We start from the raw sequence: 21,277 nt of genomic DNA on the forward strand, positions 1-21,277 counted from the left end.
CTCAAGAACTTAGAGGAAGTGAACGTTTAATTTAATTTATTATTAGATTTGTTGTGATTATTTCAATTTGTTAGTAATTGTTAGTACATTGTTACACTCATATATTTAATTCATATTTTTTTCTCATTCATCGAATACCACTAATGAAAATATAGCTATAGTAATACTTACCGAGTTTAAATATAATTGGTTGAAACCTTCTAAAATCATTATTATTAACTAATTTTTTTCCTCTCAATTTAACACCTTAGAAAATTCAGAGGATAGTCCTCAATTTCAGACATATCTGTTTCAAATCTTTACCTTACTTTTACAACACTTTTTCAAGAGGGTTTTCAAAACAGCAAAAAGACATCTTTATATCAATTTTCACGTGATAGCTACATGAACTGGCAGAGAAATGTTTCTTAAATGTTTACATTTAAAACCGTAAGTCAATAGAATCAAATTTGTTCAGAAGTGAAATAAGAATTATAAAAATAATTTATCATACGAGGAAAAGCAGTGGCGTACCATATTTTTCCTTAGAAACATTTAGTTCAATTCCTGCATGAACACTGGAAAAAATAAAGAAAAATGTTGCACATCAGAAGATGCCTGCGAGAATTTAAATTTAAATAATTATCTTATTTTTGAAACACCCTGTATATATACAGAGGATCCCGGAAATGTCTATACTAAATTTTACCACCAATTATTGAGGTGAAATTACATCGATTTGTCTTATCTTAACTTAGTACAAATGTTGACAACTAATTTGGATTTTCTTAATTTTTATTAATAGAAAGTTCAAAGCTACCAAACTTAGAATGCAGAGATTTTTTTGATATTCTTGCCATTCACTGTACATGTTTCTGGAATATCAATATTTATTTATGTATAAAATTTTAATTGAATCATAATTAAATTTTCATAATTCAAATTATATATCGATCTGTATTCACATTTTGGGAACACCTGACGTTTGCATAAAAGAATAAAATTTGTTAAATTTTCTGATCTGATAGAAGTTTTGTGACAAGTTGGAGTTAAAATTCGTCGTTATCACGTTATAGTCCATATACAGAAGTAAAACAACATATCGTATCGATTATGAGATAATGGTTTTATAGGCCATTTATGAACTAAGGTGACTTTAACATGCTATATTGTGTAAGTTGTCAGGAAAGCAGGCTGCCACACCAGAAGGTACTGGACAATATTTCTGTTTGACAAACTTTTTCTAAACAATGGGAATAATAGATCCTTTCTAACATACAATATCTATCCGAAGGACAATATCAATGAAAATATGTCAGGTGACTTGATGTCCTCTAAATAGGTACATTCAAAGAATAAAACGAAAAGTAGGTGTAAATTGTGCAAAACGTGATATTTTTGTATTCTAAAAGTTTTATCGTCGTTTTCAATAAATCTAATAAGAACAAAGAGAACAGAGCCCCTTGTCGTGGAAAATGTAATTAAAACATTTTATTATAAAATCTAACTTAATAATACCGTCTGGTAGCGTTATAATCAAAAAGAACAATCACGTGAATAATAGAGAGGAAATTTAATCCAAATAAAGCCCTTTTATCAAAACAATTATTTGTATAGCATAAATTTAGGCACAATGACTTTTGATTTGATTATTTAGGAAATTACGTAGGTGTATGTATCTGTATGTACGAAGTAGCCGCAATTTTTTCACCAAATTTAATATGAATATGAACTGCTCCGTCCGATAGATGGCATCAGGTGTTGGATGTGAATGAAGGTAATTTCGCGTAATACTACTAATCTTTCATTGCTTAAAGGAACAAGCGTATATAGTATTTGGACCTGTTTACACAACGCTTCTGTGTTGCTCTACTCCGATGTAAATTTCGAAGATAACTCTGTTCTTGTGGTAAAATAGATTATAAAGTCGTTTGAGTAGTGATTTATGTAATATGTATATAATGCCATAGTTCACATGTGCTCGAAGCGTTTAAACTAACAATACGATCTTCGTTGGCTGGCTGGCAAATTGCACTACTTGACACTGCCATTTATTCACGACTTTGGAATATAGCTCTCTATCACACACTTCCCAACAATCCACCAGTCACACACTCAAATCGACTGCAGTTTAGAGCTGACGCAATTACTTGGAAGATTTGCATTAAGAAGGTTATATGTATTGTATGTACACATATGGATACATCATTGATGGTTGCTAGTTAACAAACACTAACCTCAACTCAAACTCAATCGGCTTAAACAGTCCCAAGTACAATGGTGCATGAAATTAACCTAATTATGTTGTTTATAAAATAACAAATCCTTTCAAAGTAAATGCTAAATTACATAGCTTTTAAAAAGCGTGAAATCGTTTCTACAAGTTTCTTAGTTTTTTAGTTTTTTAGGTTTAAAATGTTTTATGTCGAATATGCCAATACAACTAAATTATCAATCGCATTTTCGTTTTAATTTTTGTATATAGTCAATATGCAACGCCAATCTAGAAATTTATATTGTCATGTATTTCATACATTAATTTGCTGAGTGATAAAATGGTACTTGGTAACCACACTAGAATACCAGGATAGAATAGACATCTTCTACTCTAACTCCTGCCCAAGATAGAATAAGATTTGAGGCTTTCAACCGTAAAACAACGGTTTGTAACCAAAAGAATGTAACACTCAGTTAGAAAATGTAGAAGATGCTCAAATAAGTATTGAATCAATTCTACAACGTCTTTTAGAGGAACTTACCTAATACTATATTTTTTGGTGGATGCGCCATTATGATATTTGGAGGCATTGCGTTAACACCACGTACCGATCTAGTGCTGTTAAATTATGTTTTCCCGTATCCTCCTATTAGCACATTTTTTTTACTAATGCAGGATAATGCTCAACCTCATACTACTATGTGGCCCAAAATTATCTTCTGTTAGAATTGGTACTACAGCCTCACCAGCCCACAATACACACTCTCACTCACTCCTAACTACATTAAACATATTTGGAACATGCTTTGGAAACGACTAAGGGACCATCCAAACTATCCTAAGAACATGGAAGAAGTGAAGCTTCTTCTGGATAAAAATTCTTCTAAAGCTAATTTTGAGTATGAACAGACGATTTGAAGCTGTAATTAGAAATAGATGGGTTCGTTTTTGGCGGATGCGCCATTATATGTTATAGTTAAAACCACGTACGGACTTAGTGATGTTAAATTATACGAACCTTAATGTTGAACATTACATTTTAGACAATCTGGAAGAATATGTCGTGCCATATCCTTCTTCAATTAGCCCAATTTTTTTACTAACCCTTCTCAAGTGGTCATTATCTTGCTTCCGTTGGAATTGGACTTCGCCAGCCCACAACCCGGACTTTAATCCCATCGAACATATCTGGACATATTTGGGAGACGACTAAGGAACCATCCAAATTCTCCCAAGAACTTGGAGGAAGTGGAGCTTCTTCTGGTCAAAATTTAGAATGAATGAATGAAAACTAAATTCTAAGGCTGATTTTGAGTATAATTTGGAGGTTTGAGACTGTAATTGGAACGAAAGGAGGAAACACCCAATATTAAGTAAAATTAATTAATCGATGTAAACAAAAGTTTTTATTAGTATTCCATTTTTTAAGAATTAAATTACTTTTATGTATTTCTTAAGATAATCCAGAAGGAAGCATAATTTTAGATAAAAATACTAATAGTTTATACCTTTATATTTCCTATTTTCGGAACACTAATTATAATAATTTATTACTTAAATTAATTACGAAACATTCTCTTCAATCTCCATGAAAGACCTTGGTTGATATTTCCCTTCGACCTACTAGCTACATAATAATTGATTTGGGAACGCAGTTGTCTGAGATTTTTAATTGATTTAATTAGTCAGCAAGTCAATCAGTCAATAGTTGTCTAGATTAACAAATTGTAATTGTAGAACTGATCGAGATACTGAGGCGGACAGATAAAGCATTTAATTGAATAAAAGCAAATCTCTGTCGTTCTATAATTTATTCTTATAGAAAAAGAAAGGGGGGTAAATGGCAATTACCACCTAGCCGTTAGTCTAGTTTATGTATGTTAAAATTTATTAAATTATGTCCTATATAAGCTGGTACGTGTACGTGTAGTTCATGGAAAAAGCTTGTTTTCAATTAAGTAATTTATTATTAAAGCCATTGTTTGCTTACTTGTGGCAACGTCCTTCCATTACAACAAAACTAATAAAGGTTACCTACATAATATTCGTACATATTAACTTATGTTTTTAGAGCGACTTAATTAATTTAAGCAAAAATTAAATTTACAAACATAAAAGGTAAATAAATAAATAAATAAATAAATAAATATGCAAATTTGCATGAATATGTGAAAAGGAAACGATCGGGACTTTCTGTATGCATTTACATTGAACAATAAGCAGGAATAAGTGAAACAAAAGTACAAGCAATTACATTCTGTATTTAATGGATTTCGCTCAAGATAATTATAATCGTTTAACTCGTTAAAAATCTGAATTTAATTGCTCTGTGGAAAAAGGTCCTTTGTTTAGAACACAAGTTAAGATAATACGATAATTTTTCATGTTTTCATGGAATTATTAATTTACCTATCCCAAATAATGTGTATTTTGTGTAACAAACCTTATACGAAAACCAAAACTGGAAACAGACGAAACAAAGGACGATGCTAGACAATGGCAAATGACGTATTTCCGGTGCAGTTTTTCATATTTCATATTTCATATTTCATATTTCATATTTCATATTTCATGTTTCATATTTTATGTATTAAAAACTAATAAAGACGCTTTCAAAGCTTCATTGCACATACCTACATACTATCTCATTGACTTTGATAAATAATCCAGAATAAAATCAGTCAATGGTGGTGATTAATTTCGATCTAATTGTGATTGATAACGTAATTTCGAAATCAGTTTTAATGATTTGCCTACGAAAGGATGAAAAAAAAAAAAATAAAATAAAATAAAATAAAATGAAAGAGTGCAGGCCCGGATCTGCCGAATGTTCAGTCCGCAACACCGGAAAGTGTAAAACTTTTACCTGAAGCTTTTCGCACCAAATACGATTATCACTGTGGCGGTAATTTCCGTTTTTCAACATATTATTTAATCGTATTTTAATGAAAGATACTACCCACCACGAAATGTTTTCATTTCCCTCCGCCACGATTTATTCGCCGGTGATAAAGATATCATCCTTTTATAGGGTGCCAACTCAAATTCCTTGAAACAAATTAACTTTTACTTCTTTCTTTTCTACGGCCGCAATCTGATTGAGAAAATGACGAAATAAATGAACGATGGATACGGCCGGATTATGTATGAAAAGTTTTCGGTTATTCGCGTTATTCAAGTGCGATTAAAGCGGCATAATAATGAATTCATTCGCAATTTGTGTTAATAATATTGATACAATGGTGATAGCTTTGTTTAAGCTCTAAATACTATTGAGAGTGTTATAATCTAGATTTCGGGAGACCCCAACTTAATACCTGTCTTAACGCTAGAGTCAGTTGTTTCAGAAACAGAAATACGCTCCAGCTGGTAAGTTATGTCCCTTTGGGAACACGAAATGCGGGAAGATATTGCTAATTATTATGCAAAGTGCGTACTAGTGCGGTTTACACACCGACTTGTTTGCTTTAAATTCATATACACTTCTAAACTATAAAACATATTTTACTTGAATTATTTTCTTCTTGTTTTGTATTTTCGTATTGTTTCACTTTCAACTTTCGCCTACCTACACGCACGCACATAACAGACAATGTAAATTTACATTTTCAACTTTCGGGGAGCCCCACTTAACTTGTTACGCTCCGAAAGCCCATCAAAAATTATTGTTTTTAACGTCTGGCCCTCGGCCGGCCGGTTAACACATATGTACCATCTACATGTACGTGTACATGTACATGAATTAAATAATTCTATTCTATAAACCCAACAAACTTTGCTATTAATTGACTTGTCCAAAGAAGCAGTCATTGTAAATGGAAAGGATGGAGTGAAGGCATCTTAAGCAGTCGCAACTGGTATTGACGTATGTGTGTATGTATGTGACAGTATCAATCGAATTGAATCTGTATTTCGAGCAACTTATAAATAATTTAAATGATTTTGGAATCCATTTATATTAACAGATATTAATGAAATCACTTGTTACTTATTTTAATCTATCAACTATCAATTTACTGATCAGTCCAAGTAAAATTCCTTTTAATTAAATTTATTATTTCTTTTGTCTTTAAAGAAATGGGAACAAAAAAACTTACTTGGTACTATTTTACTCATCTAAAACCAAATATAAGTTATGTTATGTTATTAATAAATGTTTCGTTTCGAGTTTAAAAAAGGTCCAATCATGAAGATAATGAAGAGAATATTATAAACACTGATAAAATAACTAAGTTTTTATCCAAAGATACAGACAATACCACAATACATCTAGTGCCAGTACTCCAGTACTACTTCTGTTACTCCAAAATGAATAGTAAACCAAACCAACATTCTCAACAACTTCATTCTGTAGGAAATCTCTTGGTATTCCCATTATTTAAATTTGAATATTAAAAGAAGTTTATCAGTACGAATGTACCTGAATTAAATAATCATATTCCATTATAAAATCCTACATAAACCACAATACAAGAAACTTTGCTATTAATTGACTTGTCCAAAGAAACAGTAATTGTAAAGGGAAAGGATGGAAGGAAGACATCTTAAGTAGTCGGAAATTGTATTGATGTATGTATGTATGTATGTATGTATGTATGTATGTATGTTCAAGTAGACGTTCTAGTTTGTCGAGTAACGATTCATACAATAGACAGATAGATAGACGACAGAGCGATGATGTGGCTCCTGTTATAACCCAATTATAACTGGTATGGCGGTGACAAGGTGACATGGTGACATACGTATGTCAGAAATCATACAGTAGATGTATATTAGTGAACGAGTGGGGCGCTAGGGCACGGGGTGGCGGGGAAGGCGTGCAGGAAGTGTTGGTGGTTGTAAAGATAATTTAAAATTATGTTTGCAAGATGTCGTAATAGGCGGCGGCGCGTTGTAATACAAGTTGAACGAAGTTCCGGGGGAATAGCCTGTGTATTAATTGTCATATCTGTATTTAAACGCCGCTTGTATTTTCTACCAGTGGATTTATCACGCACAGGGGGCAATTTATAGAGGTAATAAAAGTGAGAACGACAGTGCAAGCGTGTTTGTAACGATGATTACGCAGTTAGGTGAGCGCACTTCTGTGTTTTCCTTCTCATTTATATCTTTGCTCGTAATCAAATCTAATTCACGCCTAAATTTATCCCGCCGTATCCGTAATCCATAATTTGTATAAATATAATCATATTATCTGTCTGCTACGTTCCTTGATTCCGTCAACCGAAACTCCGATGATTGAATCATTCGGCAGCAAAAATGCCCATTACCTGCTGTTCATTTAAATGTAATGTAATCTTCAATTGGACCAATTGGCAAATGTTCCTATAATTTGTAATCGTTTACCGCAACTGACACATTTCAGCGTAAGAATTTTAATTAGCCGATTGTAGCGTACGGACTCGAATCGATCCCTAATTACAATTTACGGCGTTGTTTTTATTTAATCAGCTGAAACATTTCATGTAGGATGAATTCTTATTTTTGGGTTTTTACCGTAATTAAAAATTAAATTCCGTATATTTTTGAATAATTAAAAAATAATTGGTCGACGAGCCTAATTGTTTATTGATTTTATCATTAACCTTTAATATATTTAAAGTACGCTCACTTTTCTTCCACAAGCTACACTACGAAGTATCCCTTCGATTTTGGCACAAGTGGTTTAATTGATAGACTATAGGATCGACTTGGAAGTATGTTAATTTATTTTGCATAGTAAAGATGTTTTTGTAATCTGCTGGCCGTGTCTCTCTGAAATTTCTATGAAATATTCTGACGACATCCACTGAAGTTTATGCGAGAACTTGTTTTAATTTACATACGTTATGTTTTATCGTTATTTCAGTATTAAGTGGAATATGTATGTGTTGTGTGCTTGCTTATTGTCTTCTACGATCCTAGATGAAAAAAACAACTATCTTATTTGAATATGTGACAGATATTTTTAATTATTATTCATTTAATTTGCACAGCTCATATTTTGATGTGGATAATTTAAATTGTTTCAAAAATCAGAATGCCACTGGAATTATATTGCCACTTATAATAATAAGTTTTAACAGACAATGTAATTTCCTGCATAAATTAAACAAAAATTATATCAACAACACAACTTTTAAACCAGTTATAAAACTAATATCACCAAATTTCTTGAGAATAACTTCTTGCTGTTTCTTTTATAAGGAACAAAAATATTTTACTCAAACTATTGCAAAAACCATGTCTTTTGAGGCTTTCCAAAAATCGATTTTTTCTTTAGTATCTTCGTAAGAATGGAAGCGCTACTCAGCCAGATCATGTGCCATCTAACAGAATAGGTGAGAATCGGGCTAGCTATGTCAGGTGAATACAGCGGGTGGGGTAGAACTTCCCATTAAGGTCATAATTGGTTGAATAACCATTTCAACTCTCTAAATGTCTGTAAAGAAATTCCACGCCACACTGTTACAGAACCACCTTCAAAAGCAACAGTTGGAGCCATGTTTTGCTCATTATCTCTCACCACGTTCACGCCATGTCCAAATACGGCTATTCAAATGATATAATGTGTACCTAGACTTATCTGTGAACAAACAATTACCTCATTCGGCTGCAATCCATAGGCGATGATCGTTAACCCATGTTCTGTGAACAATCCGAAGCTCCCTGTTTAACAGAGGCTATCAAAAACGTCTACTGGCTCTAAGACCAGCTTCATGTATCCTTCTTCTGATGGTAGACAGACTCACAGCGATTCCAACATCTGCACCAAACCTAGATGTAGAGAAATCGTAGCACGTTGACGACCACCACCATATTAAATATTAACATTACCAATTGGGCTACTTGTTATTGATTGCCATGTTGCCAAATCTTCAGAAAAAATTCTTTGGAGCAGTTTACGATGATCAACAACAGATAAATTAAGAATGAACTGAATAAAATGTGTGAAAATACACAAAAAGTAAAATAAATTTAATATAGTAACCGTCTGGAGCCGCAGATATTCAAATTTATATTACTGGTTAAAATAAAACATGTTGAAAATATTTTGAAATCTATATAATCTAAGAAATTCAAATTACCCACTTAACTTCACTCCACTTGAAAAGAAGTGTATTTATACGCCCACCCTTTTTGCGAATCAAGTGGTTTTTAATCAAAACACTGGTCGTTACGCCAAAAACAACGTGTAATAACGATATCTAATTAATCAAAAAACGTCAAGAACGACAAGTCAAACAATTAATATTTCAAGATATGTATTTAATAAGTAAGTACACGTGTTGTGGAGGTTGATAATTGAAGAATTATTTTCATGATCAAAAAGTCACTTGCCTCTGAATTGTTAATCACGCTTTAATTTATATAAATTTTAATAGGACCAGTCACGCGATGCCACAATTTTTGATCAATACGACGTTTGCTAAATTGTCACATTCTGAGAATGGAAAACAACGGATTGATAAGGGATCTTAATAGGTCGTTAAGTTTATGTTCTTAAAAGGTCCTAATCAACTTTAGTTTTATTATCTGTAATCTATATCCCCTATAAGGGGAAATGTAGAAAAAAAAAACGGATGCTGAATTTTAAATCAGTGCCTCAATATTATATGGACGTCGTAAAATTGACATTTTCCCAAGATCTTGAAACATTATATCTACTCTACAATTTAGGGTCCGTTCAATTTGATTTTATTTGAATAATAAAAATGAAAAACATTCGAAACATGTAATAATGTAATGTTTGCACTAATTAAAAATATGAAGCCAGTTTACTGTGTAAAGGAAGCTTTTAGTTAAACTAACTATACCCAGGTTCTGGAGTAATCACTTTCAACGTTGCGGTTAATTAGAGCCCTTAACAGAACACATCTAAGGTATAAATTACAAATTCCCAGCGAAGGAAATGACTCCCTTTAGCACAATTGTGGCAAGTAAGAAGAAATTCTATAAGTTTAGAACGTACACTCTATTATAAATTAATCTAGTGCATGCGCCCACACCTTGCAACAATTCTAAACGGCAACAGTGAATAATTAGTGGAATCACCCGTATTAGTTGCACCGATTGAAAATATAACAATAAAAAACAATTGTATTTGTCTTAGGTAGGTGGATACTACGTATACGTACGAACGTACGTATATTGATACGCGTTATGTATTGATTTTTTATACGGTAAATTGTTTATCGGATTAAAAACAATTTGTGTTAGTGGGTAGGTACATATTAAATTAAAGCGTTGAATTCAGTGGGCTCGGGGTGGATATGTGTTGAACATCAAAAAGTGCATGATCAAAGTAATTAGTGATGAGATCGTATCGCATTGGCTTTTCTGTGCTTTTGAAGTGGAAGTGAATAGAAATGATCTCACTTTAATGAAATGTGAGAAAAGCTATTCTGTTACAATTAGGGAATAATTAGAAAATGGGGTTAGAGGCAGCTAGTGGTGAACGGGCAGTTGTATAAATGCGTTTGGGGAATCGCGACTCTCTCCAATACGCTACTGTCCAGAGAACATCTGAATACAATTACAGACCAATCAGTGCATTGCTATACTGCTATCCCATGGTACCCCCATTGCCCAATGGCCCAACTCATTCCCGCAACCCCTTTCCAACACCCCCTTCCCCCCCCTCAATCTCCCACTCCTCGCCTAATTCCACATCCCTTAGCTATATACTCTATAGTCTATACTCTATACTCTATACCCTATAATCGTCCCAATCTGAATAACACACGTCCACTTTATGTGTGTGCACCAAGGGATCGCGTCCAATTATCATAAAAATATAACGATCCTGTTATCACTTTTTTCTTTTCTGTATTCCCTCTCTTTTATTTACTCAAATATAAAATGACAAATTCGAACGCTCGAAATACTCACGCTTAGTGTCGGTTGCTGTGTCGATGTGTCGATGCAATGTGTCTGTCTGATTAGTACTCGTATTAGCGCAGATTACATCTGTGGTATTAGTATGAGCAGCTGAAACATTCGTCAACAAAATAGACTATCCGTTGTTTGGCGCAAAATATTGGCGAATGCGAGGGCAGCAGACAAACGGCGACAAATCTTAAAAATTCATTATGATCGTCGATAAATCAGTCTTGTATTTGTTGGTATTTATGGACTAAAATTTACGAAAAGTCTCGACCCCATAGGTGATTCTTGATTTTATGGCAACCTGTAAAATAGGAAAGATAAAGGGGTAGAGTTTATTTGCTTTTGTTCAGAAAAATATTAAGTACGTTTAATAAATCTCTATTTGTAAAGTTAAACTGTGTCATAATCTAACAGTTTCCATCGGATTGCGCTTTTATTTAGAGCAGATTATTAGTAATTCAAGTAAGCTTGGATAATTTTAAATTTAATTAAATTTATGATTTCGTTTTCTCTTTAGAAATGTTAATAAAAACTTAATAAAATATTCAAAATTGTTATTCAGAAAAACAGACACTGCAATTGATCCAAAAGTATTTTAATATTTTCCTACAATAAATATTTTAGATAAACACATTATTAATATAAATGAAAATTATTTCGTCGAATATACAGTTGAAATAAAAATGATAAGTTGTATATGTTAATACAGGCCACCGACTCAGTTTCAGCATTAAAAAAATGGTGGATGCGCCTTTAAATTCCTCGAGTATAATATACATACAACATAAATTCTCAACACAACATGGATGGATGTACCCACCACATACACAGATAAAAGATAGTTAGAAAGCTGTTAAAAATCCCAATATTGAATATACAGTTGTAAATGTTAATGAAGACGACCGACTCAGTTGCTCTGTTTCAGTATTAAAAATGGTGGATGCGCATTAAATTCCTCGAGTATAATATATATGCAACATGAATTCTCAACACAACATTGATGGATGTACCCACCACATACACAGATAAAAGATAGTCAGAAAGCTGTTAAAAATCCCAATATCGAATATACAGTTGTAAATGTTAATGAAGACGACCGACTCAGTTGCTCTGTTTCAGTATTAAAAATGGTGGATGCGCCTTTAAATTCCTCGTGTATAATGTTCATACAACATGAATTCTCAACCCAACATGAATGGATGACCCACCACATACACAAATAGATAGTTAGAAAGCTGTTAAAAATTCCAATAAAATATCCATATAAACTATTAAAAATCCCAATAAAATATTCAAAATTGTTCTTCAGAAATACAAACACTGCTATTAATCCAAAGGTATTTTAATATTTTTATTGATTTATTATTGAAATATTTTAAAAACATATACACATTATTAATATAAATAAAAATTATTACATCGAATATACAGTTGAAATAAAAATAATAAGTTGTAAATGTTAATGCAGGCCACCGACTTAGTGGCTCCGGTTCAGTCTTAAAAATGGTGGATCCGCTTTAAATTCCTCAAGTATAATATACATATAACATGAATTGTCAACACAACACGGATAGATGTACCCACCTATCTGTACATACACAGATAGGTTTTTGTTTTTGTATCGACTACATGAGGAACAGACAAGCGGAGTGCGGTGTTGTACATATCGTTCGAGACGAAGTTAAGAGTTGGCATGGCGTAGACGTAATTACAAGTTGGAAGATGAAATCTGTTAGGCAGTCCTTAGCATTAGAGTCGCGGGGAGTGCTAATAAAAAGTGATTAATATATCTAATTAACTCGTTCAACTGCTATGACGCAACTTCAAACTACAACAATTCATTTCAAGTCCAAGAATGAAAAGTTTTGCGGGTAAAATAACGAGGCCCCGAAACGGGTATAATTTGAATAATCATCTCGGTTGCTGCGTTGCTCCGTTGCTCCGTTGCTCCGTTGCTCCGTTGCTCCGTTGTTCCGTTGGTCTGTATCACGTTGGCGAAGGTAAACGGTATCGGACAATTCTTCCGTTCTTCGTTGACTTAGCGTTAATTAACACGGAGGTGCGGTGGAAGCAACACATGTGCATTTGAAAATGTGATTTTAAGAATTCCCACCGGCCTCCTGTCCTCCAGTCATCCAATCCTCCAGTCCGGTCTTCCGATTCTCGGATATCAATTAAATGATTTACGGTTTAACAACCCACAACGTGACGTGTCCGAATGGTTTTGTATAATAATTTGTTTCGAAACGGATGTTTTATTAATTAACAAATACGCTCAGTCGCATCGAGTTTCATGTGGAAAATTGAAATTTGTCAAAAGCAAACTTTTTGAATATTTTAAGTATAAAGTGAAATATCAAATCCGGGTATAAAAAAGTGTGTAAAATTCTCAAGCTATTTAACTTTACAAAGATCTGGAAGTTTAAAATGCACAGATGAATAATTGACAGGTGGCTGACAAGTAGCACTTTCCCTTAAACAGTTACACATAATTGATGGAACACTTTCCCTTTTCGTTACATTTCAACTTTCTGCATAGATTTTGCAAATTTCTTGTGGGTCTTTCCTCCTCGGAAATTACCATTCTGATTTATTCTTTTAATTGATGTTTCCGTTTTAAACGACATTTCTAATTGCTGTAAGAATAATTGCCGAATCCGGTTTTGTTAACTTATTAACAATTTATGACTCCTTGTCTTACCTTAAATCATCTTCGGATTAACATAAAGAGTATTATTATTTCAATTAAAATGCAGAGATTTGACAAATTTGCATAAACGAAACGACGAATAGTTAAACAGATAAGGAAATTTAGCAGATAGGCATTTTAAAAGTTGTCTCTGGTCCACAGTTATCTTACATTATACAGACTTTACACTTCTTTAATTGCCACCAAATACATATTAGAAACGTGTTAAAGAAAGTTGAGGAGGACAAAAAAACTTGGACATTGAATATTAATATTGATTCGTATTTGGTGTCTTGCAAACAAGACTTTTTTACGAGCTGGGGTCTATTTTAAGTCGAAAACAGCCAAAAACAATCCAAATAAATTATTCATGCCCGTGTAGATGGTTAGTTTTTCTTATCGTAAGATGTTGAACAACATTATATAACAAATATTTTATTTTAGACGTCCCACAAACTTTTATTTCTGTACCCGAAGTTAGTAAAAACAAGAATGTTAAGAAGTTTTGTACTTTGTTAAACTGTTACTTAGCATGAATGGTTATTTACATGTGCATGGTACATCAAAATTGCGAAATAATTCTCTTCCGTGCCGAGATAAATATACGAACACTTCTATTAACCTTAGGTACCGAAAAGTCGTTATAGTGCTTAAGTAGAGCCACTTCCTCTAATATTCATAATAAAAATTGATATGAAATTAATACGGGGGTTTTGGGGAGATTAATATTGATAATGAAGATAAGAATGTGTAATAAATAAAGGAAGCGATGAAAAGAGAAGTAATTAAGTTGGGAAGTATAAAGCTCTTAACACTCTTCCGATAGAGCTTAACGGTAACGGATTCCGAAAAAAACTTCACTAGAATAATAAACATCTTCGAGATATGTTGCGAATGTTAAAACTTTTCTATTATTTATGTCCGAGTGTGAGAATCAACATCCGACTTTTATTTAATAAAGCTCTTTAATAATTGCACGGAGGCTTCCCAAAAAATCATTCATTAATATAATAAATAAATATTGTTAAATGTAAATGTTATTGTAAATGTAATAAATGTTAAAGTTTACAGGAAAATAGAATAAAACTTGATAATGTGAATTTTAGATTTATAGATTAATAATTTAAAAATATTTTAAGATATTTTAATTTGATCAGTAATATTATTTGCAGCTCTAAACCGTCAGTTTATTAAATTTATTTTACTTTTTATATAATTAATAGACAAAAATAAACAACATTCCATTTCTAGAAAAAATCCCTGGTTTAGCACTGTAAACGCCTCAAAGAAGCTTTTCTTCTGAAGATTTTGCTGTTATAATTGCATGGGAAACTGGTAATGTCAATATACGATATGGTGGTGATCGACAACGAGGTACGAGTACGACCAGAAAACAGGACTGTTGTCCTCAGAGCATGAGTCAAAAATCACAGCCTATAGACTGCAACCGAAGGGTGTAATTGTTTGTTCATAGATGAGTACACCTTATATCACTTGGATAGAAGTATTTAGACATGGTGTGAACGTGGTGAGAGATAATGAGTAAAACATGGCTTTACTATTGCTTATAGAGGTGGTTCTGTAACAGTGAGAGGTGAAATATTTTTAAAGACATGCACAGAGTTGCTCCTCCTAAACCGATGAATGAATGGTTGATGATATTACGAGTCGATCATTCAAACAATTATTATTCCATTTGTATTTGAACAAGATATCATTTTGTAGACGTCAATGGCCAAAAATTATGACTACTCAGATAAAGCACCTGATAGCAATTCAATTGAACATGTATGAGAGCACACTACACCACAAACCCTAAATTTGGAGGTGCTTGCTAGTACTCTTAGGGAAGAATGGTGAGCTAAGGATTAAGAATTTGAGTGTCTATATTTGTTCGGGTTTGTATGTCAACTTTTATTGGAATTATCTCATGATATTTTACTAGCAAGAGTGGCTAGCATTTTCAGAGATCTAATTTGGTTCATATTTATGGATCTCAATTGCTTCCCCAACCTTTCCACTTGTCGAGAAAGCCATAATATTTTTGATTTTCATCTAACAGCAGTTACAGCAGACTTGTCTGATTGCTCTAGTTTGCAGTTTCGTTTGTGTTTTTCAATTCTAGTCCCCATTCAACGTTTCGTGGTACCGATATATACTCTTCCACAAGAGCAAGTTGGACTCACTAGTTGGTTCTTTCCTATTTGTATAAGATCTCATTGTTTGTCTTATTTCTGAGAGCTTGTCTCCGTTGACTTGTTGAAGGGAGGGCCAACCAAGTACTTAGTGATTAATATTATGTTTTTTAATTTTAGTTAATTTTGTTTTATTAATTTTAATTGATACTATTTTGTTGAATCTATAGAGGAGATTAAATTATTTATTAAAGCTCATTTTGATAATATATTTATTTGTAATATAATTTCATTGATATTCTGAATTGTGATATAATTCAATAAAGTATAGAAGCAGTATAGAAACAAGAAATAAATGTCCGGTCAATTTGGTTTGAATGTATAAACTAAAAATTAGATTAAAGATTAGAATTAGTTACATACATGTATACTGCGGGTTGAACGACGTGATTTGATCATGATCTCATCTTCACTCGTCTGTGTTCCGTCCAAGCCAAGGCAATAAAAGCAAGTTTTATTGACGGCAGAAGTTACGACTTTTCAATAATAAATAAGCGAATTATCATTTTAAAGCGATAGAGGCGGAGATATCGTAAATCTTAATAAAAATGAATAAAAAATAGGCAAAGCGAGCATAATAAAATAATGGGCGGAGGGTTGTGTGTGTATAATAATAATAATAATAATAATAATAATAATAATAATAATAATAATAATAATGGGTAGTGAAAATATTGTTTGTTGTTTCAGTGTTTTCCGGTGGCGATGCGGCAACTCATGCAGTTAAAAGATTCACGGGATTGTACACCGGGCCGTACTTCGATCCCACAACCACCACGAATATAACAACCCAATTGGGAACGCACGCTTATTTGCCGTGCAAAGTGAAGCAGTTGGGCAACAAATCTGTGTCGTGGATCAGGAGGCGGGACGCACACATTCTCACCGTCGATCGGTACACATTCATCGCCGATGACCGATTTCAGGCTTTCCTCGTCGAGGCCACCGACACCTGGACATTGCAAGTTAAATACGTCCAGGCGAGGGATGCCGGCCAATATGAGTGTCAAGTTAGCACCGAGCCCAAAATGAGTCACTTCATCACACTAAATGTTGTCGGTAAGTCAACTACGCCATGCAACAAATTAATAAATCACGACGTATTAACGGTGATCGATAACGGATGATAAGACGATTAACCTACCACATCTAGACATACGGTGATACTCTCGATAACAATGTTAACATTTAGTTACCCATGTATTACATCACTTGCTGTTTTACTACTGGCATACATACTCTTAGCAACATTGTCGTCCCCCATAATTTAACATCACTCGAAATAATGGCCTATGCACTCTCCGCACACACTACGTACATACATACATACATACATACATACATACATACTAATTAATTATAAAACCGTTATCAACCAGCTATAGAAATTAAATTTTCGCATATCAGTAATAATAATTATAATAATAATATCTCGTATCTCTCTCAATAATTCGTACCAAAAACCAAAAATCCTTCGATTCGATAGAAAGTTATAGATGCTGTTGCCAATGGTGAAATAAAGAAGGATGTTGTCAATAATATTTTGTTTGTTTTCTTCATTCATTGATGAATATTTAATTTTTATTAATACACTTACATATGAAGAAATTTTAATCCCAGGAAACTATGATGTCGAAGAAGATATTGAAGAGGAGCAGACGATTTCTTTCTAAAAAAAACTAAAATTGACGATGAGGTCTGCTCTCGTGACTATACACACGACAAAATCAAAAACAATCAAAAATAACTGATTTTCTTAAAACCTATATATTTTTTATGTACACATGTAAATGTTATTTTCTTTTTAAATAAATTTATCAACCAACATTTTGATAATACGTACTGTCACTATTTTGTATCTCTCTATAATACGTACTAAAAGCTGAGGATAATATTAATGATGACAGTATTATAATTATCATAATAATAAATAATACACAAAACCACTTTTTTAATAATACCATAATAACAACGATAATGATAATAATTAATAATAATAATAATAATAATGATTGTTAATAATGATAATAGTAATAATAATAATTATGATAAAAATAATTATTGTAAGGAATAATAACAACCATTATTTTATTTAAATTGTTGTGAAAGAAAAAGTGTTTAATATTACCTCTTATTTGACCTCAATCAAATATATAATCCGTTTTAATACTTTTTCGTATTCGCTAAAGAAAACTAATGAATAGGCCGTCATACGTGTACATTCGTACATTGTAATTTTGTAACATCAGAGCAGTTTCTAGTTCAAATGACTAACTAAAGCTGTAACATTTTCATTACGTACCCACAGCAATCATAAAGTTGTTTTGCATTTCACTGCCAGCATTATTTCACTAATGTCCAATTAGGGACACACTAAATATCAAAACATAGTTTTTATTTTATCCCGAAATTGCCACCTTATGTATTGTTCGACAACAAAGTTACACTAATCTTTATTATTGTTCTAAACAAAAAGCTTTTACATTAAATACACTAATAGCAATTTTAGTTGGAAACTGGGCCATATTTCGTCCAAAACACATCGACATTGCAAACCTTTAATAAGGTTTAATGATGATGAACGTACGTACGTACGTTACGTACGGTTACGCCGCAACAGAACAAAATTGTAATTTTTTCAATAGGACATCTCTTAATCTAAGTCAATCGTTTTCAGTGCCGAAAATTGAAATTCCTGGTGGAAACGAAAGATTCGTGAAAACTGGCAGTCCAGTTCAACTGAAGTGTGTGATCACCCAATCGCTAGAAGAGCCCGCTTACATATTCTGGTACCACAACGGCGAACGAGTTCTGAAGAACGACATCCGCATGGAAAGGGAAGGGAGCGAGACAACAGTCAGCACACTTATCATATATCACACGCGACACGAGGATTCCGGAAACTACACGTGCAGTCCTTCAAACCTCGATTCCGCCAGCGTTTTATTACACGTCCTAAATGGTAAGTAAGAAACGATCGTCCGTCACATTACCCATTTGTTGTTCGTTTGTAGGTGAACATCCGGCAGCGATGCAACGAGGAAAGAATTCAGCTTCGCCGATTCCAGCTTGGTCCCATCTTTCGGTAGGACTTGGACTAGCTGCTTGTACCCCACCAAGATTCGCCATCGCTGTAGCTCTCACTTTAGCCGCCCTCGCGGAGCTCCTAGTGACATAAGCTGAGCGGCAGAAAAAGGCCGTCCCCAATTTAGCCAAAGAGATACTAAGGGCTTTACGAAAACATTGTTTTTGTTGACAGTTCTTCGTTAATTTTAATTAGATTTTATATAACTAATTAATAAAAATGGAATGAAAAACGTGTATTATAGAAAATACATACATTACTTATTAGACGAAATTTTGTCACAATATATAATTTTATTAATATTAGATTATTGTCTGGTTTTAATTCATTCTTAATGCCGGACAGCATATTTACAACAATTCCTTGTACATATATAAAATGTTTCTTTATTTTTGTTTGTATGTATTTATAGTTAACTAATCACTCTTTGTATGTATATTTGTAACTACATGCACCTAATTTTCCACAATGACATACATTTACATTCGGAATAGTAGTATGCTGTCTGGATATGATCTCAACGTATTTATTTTATTGAATACGACTTAACTTGTTCGTAAACTGTACTACTCATAATATTTATAAGGATGAATACAGAACAAAAAATAAATGTTATTGATATGAGTATATGTTGTGATGAGTACTAATAATATACTTATATTTTGTATGTTATAGAAATCTGTATAATTCTAGTACCACATTCGGTCGGTACTTAGTATATGCTAAATATGCAATTAAACCTCAATACAAACTAAAATAATGAACGACTTAATATATAAAATATTATTTATTCACTGTTAATATGAAAAAGTCAGACACTTGCATATTTAGCTTGTATAACTGAAAAATGTTATTGATTTATTTTATTTTAAAAAAAGTCCCCTGTTTGAAACAGGCCGTTTTATCTAATATAACTAAAACCTATAAATGTAATATTATTTCTATAATCAACAATTACATACCTGTGCAAGAAAAGACTTGAAGCTGTTGAACCGTGGTGATATTGTTTTTGTATATATTAACTAATAAGTTTAAAAAGTGAAACTGGACACTTGTGAATTATTTAAGCCTAAAACAATTAAAGGTGTGATTACTTAGATAAGTTTAACTAGTCTATTGATTCATTTAAGTGATAAAAATTAGAAGAAAACTCATACACACACATGAGATTGTGCGGTATAAAAAATATTTCGACCCATCTCTTCTTGTTAAGCGTTCGTAGATCCATGTTAAAGTTAAAGAATGGGAATAAAAATCTGACTAACGGTGCTTCTAGACTTAATAAAACAACTAGAAATAAAATAGTACATGGAAATTATCTATATAACATAAAATCACTTACATGAATTGACACATAAATGTAAAATGAATATCATTGCAGTTGTAATTCAGAGAGTGAATGAGTTGATATGTATAAAGTATTTTTACTGCATATAAATTTTAAGTTGTTAATTTATTTATTATTGTTTCCATGATATGGCAACTGGGATGTTCGTTTTGCAAAATGCTGCGTAATTTCTTTACTCATGAAATATTGTACATTATAAAAGTCTTACTAGCGTTCATAATTCAGATTATAATAAAAGAATCCGCTGTTACTCAATTCTGTGACATTCTTAGTCTTTAGAACCTTTTTCTTTATTTTATATCAATTTCATTGATGTATTTTAGATAAGAGCAGAATGTAACCCAACTTTATGTTGAATTAATCGTTATAATAAAATTGGTCTTTTATTTACCTAGACCCCCTTATGGTTTCAGATTATTTTATATATTGTTTTTTAATTCTTGTGGTATACATTTAAAATATACCGCAAGGTGGGAAAGAACTTTTCGACGGAATATAAAAATATGTCAACTTTTCAGGTAAAGTGCATAGAAAAACTTTCAAACTCACAAATGTCATTCTTCAAATTTTATCAAATAAAAATGGGAATCGATACACTTTAAAAAATTATAGGCCTTTGAAATGGCAAATTTAATTCATTCTGTCACACTCACCAATAACTAAATTTTATCTGTTGTATATAAAACTTAAAATAACTGAAGACGTTGTTCAAAATTGTTTCCAAACTTGGACTCATTGAATCCAATTTCAAATGTTCTTCCTGCTGATCCCGAAGGCGCAAAATATCATATACTGTCCTCATTATTTTCAACCCTCATTTGAAACAGTAAAGACAAAATTTTATTTTTTATTTTTTTTATTTTTCTATTCTTATTTAACATGTATGGTTAAAGTT

The 21,277-nt window shown here is 32.4% G+C and overlaps 1 protein-coding gene across 2 annotated transcripts in view; it reads left to right on the forward strand.

Annotated features, from left to right (window-relative positions):
* The window catches only part of LOC109594689 (hemicentin-2-like), a 255,767-nt gene extending 235,024 nt beyond the window's left edge, over positions 1 to 20,743 (forward strand). For both annotated transcript variants that reach the window (XM_049966457.1, XM_049966467.1), the window contains exons 3-5: positions 16,640 to 17,008; positions 18,627 to 18,911; positions 18,964 to 20,743. In XM_049966457.1, the coding sequence (XP_049822414.1) occupies positions 16,640 to 17,008; positions 18,627 to 18,911; positions 18,964 to 19,127 (818 nt within the window). In that variant the 3' untranslated portion in view covers positions 19,128 to 20,743. The remainder of the gene's footprint in view (positions 1 to 16,639; positions 17,009 to 18,626; positions 18,912 to 18,963) is intronic.
* Positions 20,744 to 21,277: the final 534 nt, after the last annotated feature.

This window comes from Aethina tumida, chromosome 1, assembly GCF_024364675.1.
Source record: "Aethina tumida isolate Nest 87 chromosome 1, icAetTumi1.1, whole genome shotgun sequence".
NCBI classification, from domain to species: Eukaryota; Metazoa; Arthropoda; class Insecta; order Coleoptera; family Nitidulidae; genus Aethina; species Aethina tumida.